Source organism: Dromiciops gliroides, chromosome 3 (genome assembly GCF_019393635.1).
Source record: "Dromiciops gliroides isolate mDroGli1 chromosome 3, mDroGli1.pri, whole genome shotgun sequence".
NCBI lineage: Eukaryota > Metazoa > Chordata > Mammalia > Microbiotheria > Microbiotheriidae > Dromiciops > Dromiciops gliroides.
Window position 1 is genome coordinate 551,666,343 of NC_057863.1, and position 13,122 is coordinate 551,679,464.

Here is a 13,122-nt window from a genome sequence, read left to right on the forward strand (position 1 = left end):
GAGAGGAGTGGCCTTCTTCCAGGTCTATCTGGTTTCCAAAGGAATTGTTCATTTCCTTGCTCTTTGCCCCAAGAGAGCTCTCAGGTGAGTGGGCTCTCCCACCTTGTAACTTACTCCTTCAGTGAAAGGTATTCTACGCTAGGGACAGTCTGCCTTTAAACTAAAATCACAGAGTGGCAAGGACAAATGGGATAGGTAGAACCAGTGCCTACTCTGTACCAGGAATTGTGCTAAGCACTTCACAATTCTTATCTCATTTTGTCCTCACAATAACCCCGGGAGACAGGTGTTATCATTATCCCCATTTCAGAGATGAGGAAACTGAGGCAAATGGGGGTTAAGTGACTTGCCCAGGATGACACAGTTAGTCTGAGGCTGGAATTGAACTCAGGTCTGGATTTTGCTATCCCTAGTTGGGATGGAGTCCTGGCATCCTAGGGAAGTTCCCTGGGTTGGACTCTAGTCAGGAACATGGCCATGAGGTCACTTTGGTGGCTCTGCCCTCTCCAAGTGCAAACAGCTGTGAAGAGAGAACAGTAATGTCTTCTTGACAGCCAGGAATCGCCCGACGGCCTGGAGTGGTGGAGAGAGGCCCGGAGTCGGAGTCAGGAAGACCCGACTGTCACAGGAATGTGCTGGACATTAACTATCTGCGTGACACAAGGCAAGTCACTTTTTTCAGTCTATTTCCTCATCTGTAAAATGGGATGATAATTACAGCACCTCTCTCCCAGGCTTGCTGTGAGGACAAAATGAGATCATGTTTATAAAATGTTTTTCAACCGTTAAAGTGCTATGTAAATGCTATTAATTATATTATTGTTATATCCTCTCGTAAGTTCAGTGGAAGAATATCAGCTCTGAAGTTAGAACTTGGTTCTAGTTCCAGCTCTGATGTGTATAACCTGGACGGGGATGGCAAAATCAGAAGGCTGGATTGGATGGTCTAAGTTCTTCCCAACACTAACTCCAGAAGAGACCAAATCTCAGCCTCCGGTGCCGCATCTGCGAAATGGGGGTAATAATACTTACAACTACTTCTTTCTGAGGGCCATAGTGAGGAAAAATGCTCCGTAAACTTGAAAACACTCTATCAAGATGAGCCGTTTGCACCGTTTTTAGCATTTCTCCCTCACACCAAGCCTTCTGCAGAACTTACTCAGCTGCCTCCTTCTCCTTCCCCTTCCCTTCACTCTTCCTTGCAAACATCATCCATCATTTCCCCTTATAAGAGGAGCTGTTCCCAGCTCAGCTCTCTAGTGCATTATCTTTCCATTCTACCTCTTACTCCAAAGGGTTTTGTGATCATCTGGATAGAGGACACTATATAAAAATAAATGATATTGCATCGTGCTCAAAGTGCCCACTACTCTTGCCTTGATACGATAAGGCCATTTTATACAGGACTCTTAACTTTAAGTACATATGGGATGAGACAGTAATTCTTGTCATAAGGAATGACTCTTCTCCACTCCCGGCACATCCTTCCTCCCTACCCCTCCCTAGTCCTACCCCTCCCCACCAACCTTCCTCCTTTAAACACTCACAGCTGGTGATCACATTCCTTCCCTAGGCCCACCTGCCTGGGCATCTGAAAGCCTGTTTCACACCAAAGGAATATAAATCACAGGAATAATCAAGAGTTTGAAAGCTAGAAGGGACTTGGGGGCTCACCTCATCCAAGGCCCCTTGCTTTATAGGTGATGAAACTGAGGCCTAAAAATGGAAAGGATACATCCACTCAATGCCACACAGTGAATTAATGGTGGAGCCCACTAGAACTCAAGCTGCCTAACTCCCAAATCACTGTCCATCCCCCTTCAACTCTTTTTGACTTTAGTTTCCCTCTCTGTAAAACAAAAGGCAGGATGGGGCAGCTAGTTGGCGCAGTGGATAGAGCACCGGCCCTGGAGTCAGGAGTACCTGGGTTCAAATCCGGCCTCAGACACTTAACACTCACTAGCTGTGTGACCCTGGGCAAGTCACTTAACCCCAACTGCCTCACTTAAAAAAAAAAGGGGGGGGGCTGGATGACCCCATGGATAGAGCACTGGCCCTAGAGCCAGGAGGACCTGAATTCAAATCCGGTTTCAGACACTTACTAGCTGTGTGATCCTGGGCAAGTCACTTAACCTCACCATAAAAAAATAAAAATTAAAAAAATAAAACAAAGGGGTTGGACTCAATGGCTTATAAAAACTTTTTCAACTCTACATCCAATGTTTTAAAATTCTACAGTCTACATTCTAGTATTCTTCACTGCAATGTCCCATTTACCTCCAACATTCGATATTCTAAGGTTACATCTGGTTCTTAAATTATGTTTTGTTCCAACATTCCACAGTCGAAGCTTCTTTCGGCCTTGATGTTTCCATGACTTGCTCCCTTACTCCCTACTTTGAGTCAAGAGATGTGGGTTCAATTCCAAGCCCTGACATTTACTAGCTGCATGTGTGACCCTGGACAATGGGAGCATGTCTGCTTCAGAAGTCCCCAAACAAGGCATCTTCCAAATGTCTGTATTTTGCTGGATAAGTTTTATATCTTCCTCCTTCTGGAATGTGATCTCCCATTGGTGAGTTTATCCCAGGCCTACATTTTGGAGAGAGACTAATGCCATCAACCTTCATCCCCCTCCTGGCTCTGCTTCTGATAATCTGGACTTTGATGCCAAGGCCCCAGAAAGGAACCTCCCACCTCTTTTCAGCTTTCTTTTGCAGGTTATCTCCCCCCATTAGAATGTAAGCTCCTTGTGGGCAGGGGCTGTCTTTCTCTTTGCATGTATTTTTATCCCCAGCTTTGCCTTGACTACCTACTTCTCTGGGCTGCTGTGAAGAAAGTAGTCTACCTTTTAAAGTTCTGCTGGAAGAGTAGCTAGCATTTACACAGTGTTTTAAGGGGCAATTAGGTGGCATAGAGGATAGACAACTGGTCCTGGAGTCAGGAAGACCTGAGTTCAAATCTGACCTCAGATACTTACTAGTTTGTGGGACCCTGGGCAAGTCACTTAACACTTTTTGACTCAGTACCTGATCTGTAAAATGAGCTAGAGAAGGAAATGCCAACCACTCTAGTATCTTCTCTAAGAAAACCCCAAATAGGGTCACAAAGTCAGAAACAACTGAAAAAACTGACTGAATAACTTAAGGTTTGCAAAGCCCTTCACAAATATTATCTTATTTTATCCTCACAATGACTGTGGGAGGGAAGAGCTATTATTAACTCTTAAACTCAGAAACTGAGAAAGATGGTGATTAATTATCTTGCCAAGAATTACACGGCTAGTATCTGAGTCAGGATTTGAATTCACCTGAATTCAAATTCAGCACTCTATCCACTGTGCTACCTCACTGACCATGGAATGGGAGATATTGATACAAGGAAGCCATCAATACAGATGCAGATTGAGGCAACCTGGTATAACAGAAAGCTTGCTGAACTTGGAATCAAACTTGCCTTGATCTGAGGGGCTTCCTGACTTCGGACAAATCACTTGATCTTGGTCTCAGTTTCCTCATCACATTTGTACCACCTACCTCAGAAGATTTTTGTGAGGAAAGTACTTTATGCTCTGCAAAAATACACCCCAAGATTATGAAGGAGCTATTCTGATCATGTATTTATTGTCTGAAATGTCTTAGAGAACATTCTCTTCTACAGAAGATGCACACTGGGGAGTAGCTGGGCTGAGAAGAGGAGGGGGATATGCAAAAAAAAACCCCAAAACCAACAACCTCTGTTGCAACCCCATCTATCACTTTTTCAATTGAGTGGGCTCAAGTTGTCATATATCTAGTGAATAATGGAACCTGCTGGCTCTGAAAACAGGGAGCAGACAGACCCACGAGGACAGAGAATAATTGCTATAAGCTGCTAAGACCACACCAAGAGAGAGAGGAACTCCTATGCTTCCTGACAGGACCCCATCACTCAGCACATGCTCAGTAAACTGTTTGCCTCATGTAAGAATGGGGAAGCATTTCAAGGGGCATTCCCTAGTTAACAGTAAGTCCAAGGCTGCTTCATTCACCTACTTGATCTGAAGTGAGCCACCTAAAACAGCAACTGAACAAGCCTCCTCCCATCATGACACCCCTGCTGTTAGCAAGTTCTGCTGATTCAACTCTTGCAACATATTGTGGGGACCAATTTTTAATTGGGGAGTATTAGCTAAGCAGCTCGCCGCAATATTGGGGCAAGGAAGGAGACCGGCAGCCTTTCTCAAAACAGAACAGGATTTATTTTAACAAGAACGAACTTAAAAAAAACAACAAACCCACAAACAGGATCAGTAGGATCAAGGGAAAGGAAATAAAACGGGGAAAGGGAAATTATACAACCTGAAGAAATACCACCGCCCAGGAATAAGCTGAGAATACACAGCAGAGCTCCCGTCGCCTTCCAGCGTCTGGCTAGAATGGCAAATTCTTCTCCCCCAATCCCAGAAACCCCACGGCCCCCAGCCAACAGGATGGCCACTCTGACAGTCACATGACTGCTCTCACTAGGCTTCCAATCATTATAATTTTGCCAGGCCCATGTAGGCATTGGCGAGTGGTGATGACATGAGGTGCCAGCGCAATGGCAATGGCTACAACCAGTGGGTGGAGCACCATGCAGTTTGCGGAGCCCTGGGCCAGTACACACCAAGGCATAAAAACCTCAAATAGCAATTAATTCTTTACATTCCCCCCTTTGTTTCGTCAAGAAACATGGGGTGTTTCTTTGATGGAACCATAAATAATCAACAATAAATAAAGACTTTTAAGCATTTATTAAGGAGAATAAGAATTTGGTAAAGAGAGAGAGAAAGGCCTGATTTATCTATCTATTAAAGGGAGAGATCATTCCTAGCTCCACTCTCTACCAGAGTCCACACGAAAGAGAGTGAGCCAGTGCGCCAGTCTCCCCCCTTCCTCCTCCCACCAGCAAACGTCACTTCCTCCTCTCCTCGTGTTGGAGCTTTCCTACAGTAAGTCTCCAGCAGGTGGCGTCATTCCAATCGTTACTCTATCTATCTATCTATCTATCTATCTATCTATCTATCTATCTATCTATCTATCTATCTATCATGTATCTCTGTAGGTAGTTACATGGTATAGTGGCTAGAGCATCAGGCCTGGAGTCAGGAAGATCTGAGTTCAAAGCAGGCCTCAGAAATGTATTAGCTGTGTGATCCTGGGGCAAGTCACTTAACTCCTATTAGCCTCAGCTCTTCATCTGTAAAATGGGGACACACTAATGAGAAGGAAATGGCAAATCAGTCCATCACAAGTATCTTTGCTAAGAAAATCTTGTCCACGGGGTCATGAAGAGTTGACAGAAGAACAACAATAATATATGTGTATGTATATGTGAATGTATAGACACATACTATGTGTCTATACATGTACATATTATACAATATACATCTAAATCTATACATACATACATATATGTTTATATGTATACAGATATTCAGTCAATTACTTATCAGGATCAGCAAAACAATGAGCCCTGAGGCCACACATTGTAGACTTCTACTTTTCTATCTGAATGTGATGATTACTAGACCCAGCAAGTAAGAATGGTGTTCTATACTTAATAAGTGTTTGTTGATCCACATTTAGTTCAAGGGCAAAATTCCTGGGAAAGAGAATGTTGGAGTTGTAAAAGATTTGACAACACAGAGTTTTTGAACTGGAAGGGGACCTCAAAAACATGGATATTAGAATTGGAAGGGACTTCATCTTTCATTACGTGAGAGCCCTAAAGGGCTCTAGAACATAGAACATTACACCCCTTTTGCAAAAGGTGATGGACGCAGGGTACAGACGAAGATACACACACACCTGCACACATGCATGCACACACACATACATACGTATGCACGTACATACATACATTCATACACACATGCACATATATTTTGGATGTGGTCAATGGGGGACTTTGTTTTGCTGGATTATGCACATATGTTAAAAAAGTATTTTCCTCCAGTGGGGTTGGGGGTGGGGAGTGGGATGGAGAGAAAAATAGATTTTTTTGTTCATTGAAAGAAAATTAAAGTTTTTAAAAGTCCCAAGTGTTGGGATGAAGAATGTTAGATCTGGGAACTCAGAAAAGGGGTTTTTCAAAATCCTTCACTTTATAGAGGAAGAAACTGAGGCAACTAGAAGGATTTAGTTCTCCTCACTCTCAGCCTGCAACTCTTTCTCTATGACCAGGTCTGTCAACTAAAGCTGTGGTAAGTACAAAGGTTTGGCCGAAGAAGACCACAGTAGGAGGCATGGGAAGGGAACAATCATTTACTAAGTACTTACTGTATGCAAGGCACTGTGATAAATGTTTTACAAATGGTATCTCATTTGATCCAAATGTAGTAAGCATTTGGGGCAATTTTGAAACAAGACCCACAGCACCAATGGATTTCAGTTTCACTGCAGAATCTCAAAGTGGCATGAGGTCATTTTGTCCCCAGAGGCAGGTGGGAACCTCTAGTACCTGTTTTCCAAACCAGAGCCAGTCCCTGCTTGGGGGAGTGTGGGAACAGACAATCAAAATACAGCCAGTCCTTACCTCTACCGCAGTCTGGACCCAAGAAACCAAGGAAACAATGGCAAGTTCCAGAAACACAATCCCCATTCCCATAGCAGTTGCTTGGACAATTATCCACAGATTCTGGAGGAAAGAAAAGGAAAAAAAAAAAAAAGAAATCAGAGAATCAGAGAAAAGCTCAAGACTTATCACAGGATGGTGAAGCTTTCAAAGTAGCCTTGCATAGTTCATTCCCCTCATTTTCTTTTCTTTTTTCTTCTTCTTCTTTTTTTTTTGCAGGGCAATGAGGGTTAAGTGACTTGTCCAGGGTCACACAGATAGTGTCAAGTGTCTGACTCCTCATTTTAACTCAGGTCCTCCTGAATTCAGGGCTGGTACTTTATCCACTATACCACCTAGCTGCCCCCCCCCCCATTCCCCTGATTTTCAAAAGAATTCCAGAGCCCAGAGAGGGAGGGTGCTTTCCTCTGGTTCACAAAGAAAGTCTCAGCAGAAATTCCAGGTCTCTTTGTTCTTCTAGTCTTGGGCCTCTGTGGTGGATCAGGCCTTGTGATTCTCAGCATACAAGTGTCTCTTTTACTAAATATCCAGACTCTCTCCAAGCCTTGGTAAAGTAGTCGCCCAATAGATAGAATATTTATTATTATGATAATTATCATCATCACTACTACTATTATAGGCGTGCCTTGATATAGGAAATAAATGTATTCCTCTTAAAGTGTATGCGAATCTCTTTTTTCTTATTCAGATCTCATTTTAAAAAGCACTAGCAATCTTATTTAAGGCAAAGAAGCTTTTTATAAAAGAAATAATTCCAACCCTGACCATTCTGTATCTCTGATTTTCATAAACTGAGTATTCTGTAAACCACGTATAGCTTTTATAGTTGTTCCCCAAAGCATAGAATCTTGGAAGGGCCTTAAAGGTCATCTAATCTGACCTTCCATCAGATGAAGGAGTTGGTTACACAGCCTTTGTTTGGCTATCTCTAGGGGAGGAAACCTTGGTACCCACCAGAGCATTGTGGGTCAGCTCTGATGAGTTGGAAGGTCTTTTTTATATAGAATGGAAACCCACATTGTTAAGGGCAGGGTCTCCAAAGACAGTCAAGACAGTCCCTGCCCTCAAGAAGTTTACTATCTAATGGGGGAAACAACATAGGAACAGCTGATGTATAAAGTACAGACAGGGATAAATAGGAAATAACCAAGAGAAGGTCCTAGAACTGAGAGAGGGGCTAGGAAAGCCTTCCTGTAAAAGGTGGGATTTTAGTTTGAACCTGAAGGAAGCCATGGAAAGGGAGGGCAGACATCTGAGGTGTGGAGACAGCCAGAGAAAATGCCTGGAGCCGAGAGATGGAGGGTCTTATTCGTGGAACTGCCAGGAGTCCAGTGTCACTGAATCCTTGAAAATGAAGTTTAATAACTGCCTGCTCCAAGCCTAGCCTTGTGCTCAATAGATGAGTATAGTTTAGCTTCCTGAATATGGAACTCATGGAATTCCTTAAGCTTACCTATCAGGGACACAGGAAAAATACTCAAGAGCTCCTTCACTGCCTGGTCCCAGCCTACCCTTCCAGGCTCATGGTTTATTTCTCTTATTCACGCATCCCATGTTCCAGCCAAACTGGGCTGCTTGCTTGTTCCTTGTGCCTTTGCATAGACTCTATCCCCTGTAATTGGAATATATTCTTTCCTCACCTCCTAGAACCCCTCATTGCCTTCAAGGCAGGAAAATATGCTTTCTCCAACAAGAAGTCCATCCTGACCCCACTCTAGGCTGAAGTTCTTCAACACTGCCTTCCCCATACAAGTTACTTGGTATTTACCTTGCAAATATTTGTATTTATGTCATTGTGTTCATGTTGTTTCCCTCCAATTAAAATCTGAGTAAGTAGAGACTATTTTGTATATCTGTTCTGAGAACTTAGCACAGTGCCTAGAAAGTACACAGTAGGGGCAGCTAGGTGGCGCAGTGGATAGAGCACTGGCCCTGGATTCAGGAGGACCTGAGTTCAAATCCGGCCTCAGACACTTAACACTTACTAGCTGTGTGACCCTGGGCAAGTCACTTAACCCCAATTGCCTCACCAAAAAAAAAAAAAAAAAAGAAAGTAGACAGTAGGGACCTAAATAAAATGTTTTCTGGATGAACTAAAGATTTCATGTCTAAGGCTCTACCTACTCTACCATGTTGCCCCTGCAGTCAAGTCCTATTCATCTCTCAAAGTACTCAGAAAAGTCTCACATATTTTTCTGTAGATTAATAAATGTTGGGTGAATGAATGAATGAATAAATAATTTAGTAACATCTTTCAGGAACCCATCTGACAGCTGTTTAAAATGATTCAGATCCCAATGGAGAAAAGATTCCAACTTGGGTGGGGGAATGGCAGACTGAGGGGTTGAAATGGATGATTTCTGAGGTCTCTTTGCCTATGAGAGGCTGGGATTCTAATTCTTTACTCTGATGCCAACCAACAAGACACCCTCAATTATGACTGATGTCATATTAGAACACTCTGCCTCTTTCCAACTTGTTTTCTGCTCCTCAAACTGCAGTTGATGTAAGAGAAGGAACACTTCTAGATCTGTTCTGGTAGGAATTAAAATCTCAGCTCTTTATGAATAATTGATTCTACTAATTGAGAACATGGCTGTCATCTCGTGCATGTGCTAGGGAAGCTGGTAGGCTTGGGGGACTGCTTTTGATTTTGGTTTCTCTTCTGGAATGGGGGTGAGAAAAGGGAGAAAAATCCTGTTTCAGAACTTTAATTTTCTTTCAGAAATTTTTGAATGTCACTTGATTGGTTTCTTGGCTCATGCATGGAATGTATGGTGGTAGTATAGGGTATGAATTAAGATTCTGATCTAAACAAGAAAGACCACATACAAGGGAATTCAAAGGTATTAAAAGGAGAAGAGTTATTAGATATTTTTTTAAAAGTAACATGCAGATTAGAAGGGATTTTAGATTAAAAAGAAAAAAAAGAAGACCATCCAGAAGATGAAATGTTAGAGCTTATAATACCTCAGAACATAGAAATCTAGAAGAGAGAAAATAGAATTTCGGTGCTAAAAAGGTTTTTACCCCACAAAACATTATGGCAAGGGTAGCAAAGGATGAAAATGGTAATTGTGGAAGCGGCTGGGAGAAAGCAGGCAGGCTGATGTACTGCTGACGGAGCCATGGGGTGTTCCAGACGTTCTGAGACACAATTTGGAATTAAACCAGGATAATCACTAAACTTTATATATCCTTTGACCCAATGATACCACTTCCACGCCTATTACACCCCAAGGAGGTTGAAGACAGAGGGAATGGTCCAATATATACAAAAATATGTATAGTAGCCCTTTATGTGGTAGCAAAGGACTGGGAGAAATGAGAGTGTCCACTAATTGGGGAATAAATGAACAAAGTATGGTGTGTGACTGCAATGGAATACTATTGTGCCACAAGAAATAAGGAATGTGGAACATTCAGAGAAAATTGGGAAGGGCTGCATGAACTAATGCAGAGAGAAGGAAGCAGAAGCAGAAGAATAATTTACATGACAGTGAGCACACCACCACAAAGGGCAATCATAGAAAAAGACTTTGGTGGTGGTTGTTGAGTCGTCTCAGTCATATCTGACTCTTTGTGACCCCGTTTGGGGTTTTCTTGGCAGAGATATTAGAAAGGTTTGCCATTTCCTTCTCCAGCTCATTTTACAGATGAGGAAAACTGAGGCAAACAGGGTTAAATGACTTGCTCAGGGTCACACAGCTAGGAAGTGTCTGAGATCAGATTTGGATTTAGGTCCTCTTGACTCTAGGCCTGGCACTCTATCCACTGTCAATGATTTGACCAATTAGAGCTACACTGGACTGACTGGTTCCTATCTCTGGGTAGACAAGTGGCTGACTATATGAGTGGAATGAGGCCTGGAAGGATGTGAATAATGTTTTGATTTGTTTTGCTTAAATGTATTTTTTTTTTCTTGGTAGAGATAGAGGATTCCATTGGGGTACGGGTGGGGATGGGGAGTCATGGGGAAGTGACAACTATATAAAAAAAACCCAGTGACATTTAAAACTGATTTTAAAAAAGGGTCTCAGAATATAGAATGTCTGAACACAGAACATTAGCATGCCTTATTTTTTTTTCCCTCACAACTCCTCCAACATAACATAGAAACTGATGGGACCTTAGAAACTAAAATGTTAAAGCCCAAATGGACTTAGGAGCAGCAAGGTCGTACAGTGGGTAGTGTCCTGGTCTTGGAGTCTGAAAGACCTGAGTTCAAATCCAGCCTCAGACATTTACCAGCTGTGTGACTCTGGGCAAGTTGATTAACCAGTTTGCCTCAGTTTCCTCATCTGTAAAATGGGAATAATAATAGCAACTATCTTCCAAGATTGTTGTGAGACTCAAATGAGACAATACTGTAAAGTATTCAGCACAGTACCTGACGACAAGTAAGTCCTATATAAATTTTAGCTATTATTAGTAACTTAGAGTGTAGACTGATTGAATATGGAGCTTATGGAGAGGCGGTCTGATGTAATGAAAAAAAAAAACTACCTGGGAGTTGAGAAGCCTGGGGTTCTTGATCTTTTCCTTCTACTAACTTGGATGGGTCTACTAATTTAGAAATAGAAATCATTTCCTTTCTCTGGGCCTCTTCTATAACTCTGTAATATTGGGTTAAACTAGATAACCTCTAAGGTTCCTGCTGGCTCAATCACTGTAGGCTTCTAGAACTCTGTAACTAGAAGAGATCTTAGAATATAAATGATTAGACTTGGAATGGGCTTAGAGATCAAATAGTCGACACCCCTCCCTTTTTTTTTATAGTTGAAGAAACTGAGGCCCCAAAAGTTCCAGTGCTTCCCCAAGGTCATGGTGCTGGTAAATGTCTGAGGCCAGATTTGAATTCAGGTCTTCCTTATGCCAAGTGCAGCACTCTATCCACTCACTATGTATGGGAACTCATCTCTGATCATCTATTTCTCATTGTAAAGAAGGGCCATTCCTTATACCCATCAGATGTCAATCCTGCCCACACTTGATGTGGTCACTCTGAATAAACACACTGTACTGTACTGGTCTGAGTGTATATGCTGGTCCAAAATACAGTCTACTCCCTACGTGAAATGAGAAGACTTTGAAAGAAAAAAAAAAGGATATGTTAGGTGTTGCAGTGGATAGAGTGCTGAGCCTGAACCTCCAATCAAACCTTAGATACTTCCTAGCTGTGTGACCATGGGCAAGTCACCTAACTAGACATCAGGAGATCTGGGTTCTACTGCATGTTATGTGGCTGGAGATAGAAGGGATTGCCAATCATTTCCCTTAATAGCCCTTCTATGTTCTCTTTGCTATCTGCCTCAATTTTTCAACTGTAAAATGGGGATAATAATAGGGCGTATTTCACAAGATTGTTATGAGGATCAAAAGAGATAAAGCGCTTACTTGTAATGTACTTAAGCTGGTTCCAGGCACTCAGTAGGTGCTTAAGAAATGCTTATCCTATTACCCCACCCTCAAACCAAGACCCACCTAAAAACAGAAGCACACAGAAAACAAAAAAGATACAAAGCATTAACTGTGACAGTTCTATCATCACTATTTCTGTTCAGCTCTTTCAAAGGCATTTACTACTTTCTAATCTTTCCAAAATAAGTAATCTTTACTACTGTCCCTGATAAGAGTATACTTACAAGCTACACTCAGGGATCTCATCCACATGAGATTCCAGAAGGAAATGAGCACCACAATAGGACAAATGTAACATTTCCTCCATCCTGCCTATAGGAAACTTTAAGCAGGATGACTTAAATATTTCTTGTCTGGATTTGATTCTCACATAAAGAGAAAGCAGGTCATTTGAAAACTTCTCTGTGTTGTCAAAGTACAAAGAATGAGCACTGAATGGTTTAGGTCCCGCTTGGTTGTACCCGGTGTGTTGTAGGAACACTGATATTATATTTCTTTCTGAAGGAATTCTCTAATATCTATAGAAACCAGAATATTTGAGCAGGAAAGGAGTCTAGAACAGAAAATAGTGAACAGGGAACACAGAATTTCAAATCCAGAAGGGTATTGTAGAACCCAGAATATTAGAATGCTAGAACTTAGGCCACAGAACATAATCGCTGAAAAAGACTTTAAAACATAGAATATTAGAAGCTAGGGTATAGAATGACAGAATAAAAAGGGGCCTTACCACGTTGAATGTTAGAAGTCATTTGCTCTGACTTCCTCATTTCATAGAGAGAGAACAAATAAGTTCTAATGAAGGAAAGTGATTGGCAATCCCTTCTATTTCTAGCAGCAGATCTCATAACTTCTAGTTCAGTGATTTTTCCATTACAGTACCCTACCTCAATATGGGCAAGCCATATCTTTTGTTTCTTACAAACAAGACAAAAACACTCCATTCTGCTTAGCCCTAATACATTTAATAGATGAGAATCCACCCTTGACTTTGTGTGTACTGGTAGGGTAATATCACAAATTGGAAATGGGGAAGGAGATAATTTGTAATAATTCTTCTTATCACAATACCTTAGAAATATCCCTTTTAAGAAAGTTAAATAA

At 41.7% G+C, this 13,122-nt stretch overlaps 1 protein-coding gene across 1 annotated transcript in view; it reads right to left on the bottom strand.

Annotated features, from left to right (window-relative positions):
• Nucleotides 1-13,122, bottom strand: part of TENM4 (teneurin transmembrane protein 4) — a 1,214,428-nt gene that overhangs the window by 225,948 nt on the left and 975,358 nt on the right. The window contains 1 exon segment of the mRNA XM_043992715.1: nucleotides 6,559-6,660. Within this exon segment, the coding sequence (XP_043848650.1) occupies nucleotides 6,559-6,660 (102 nt within the window).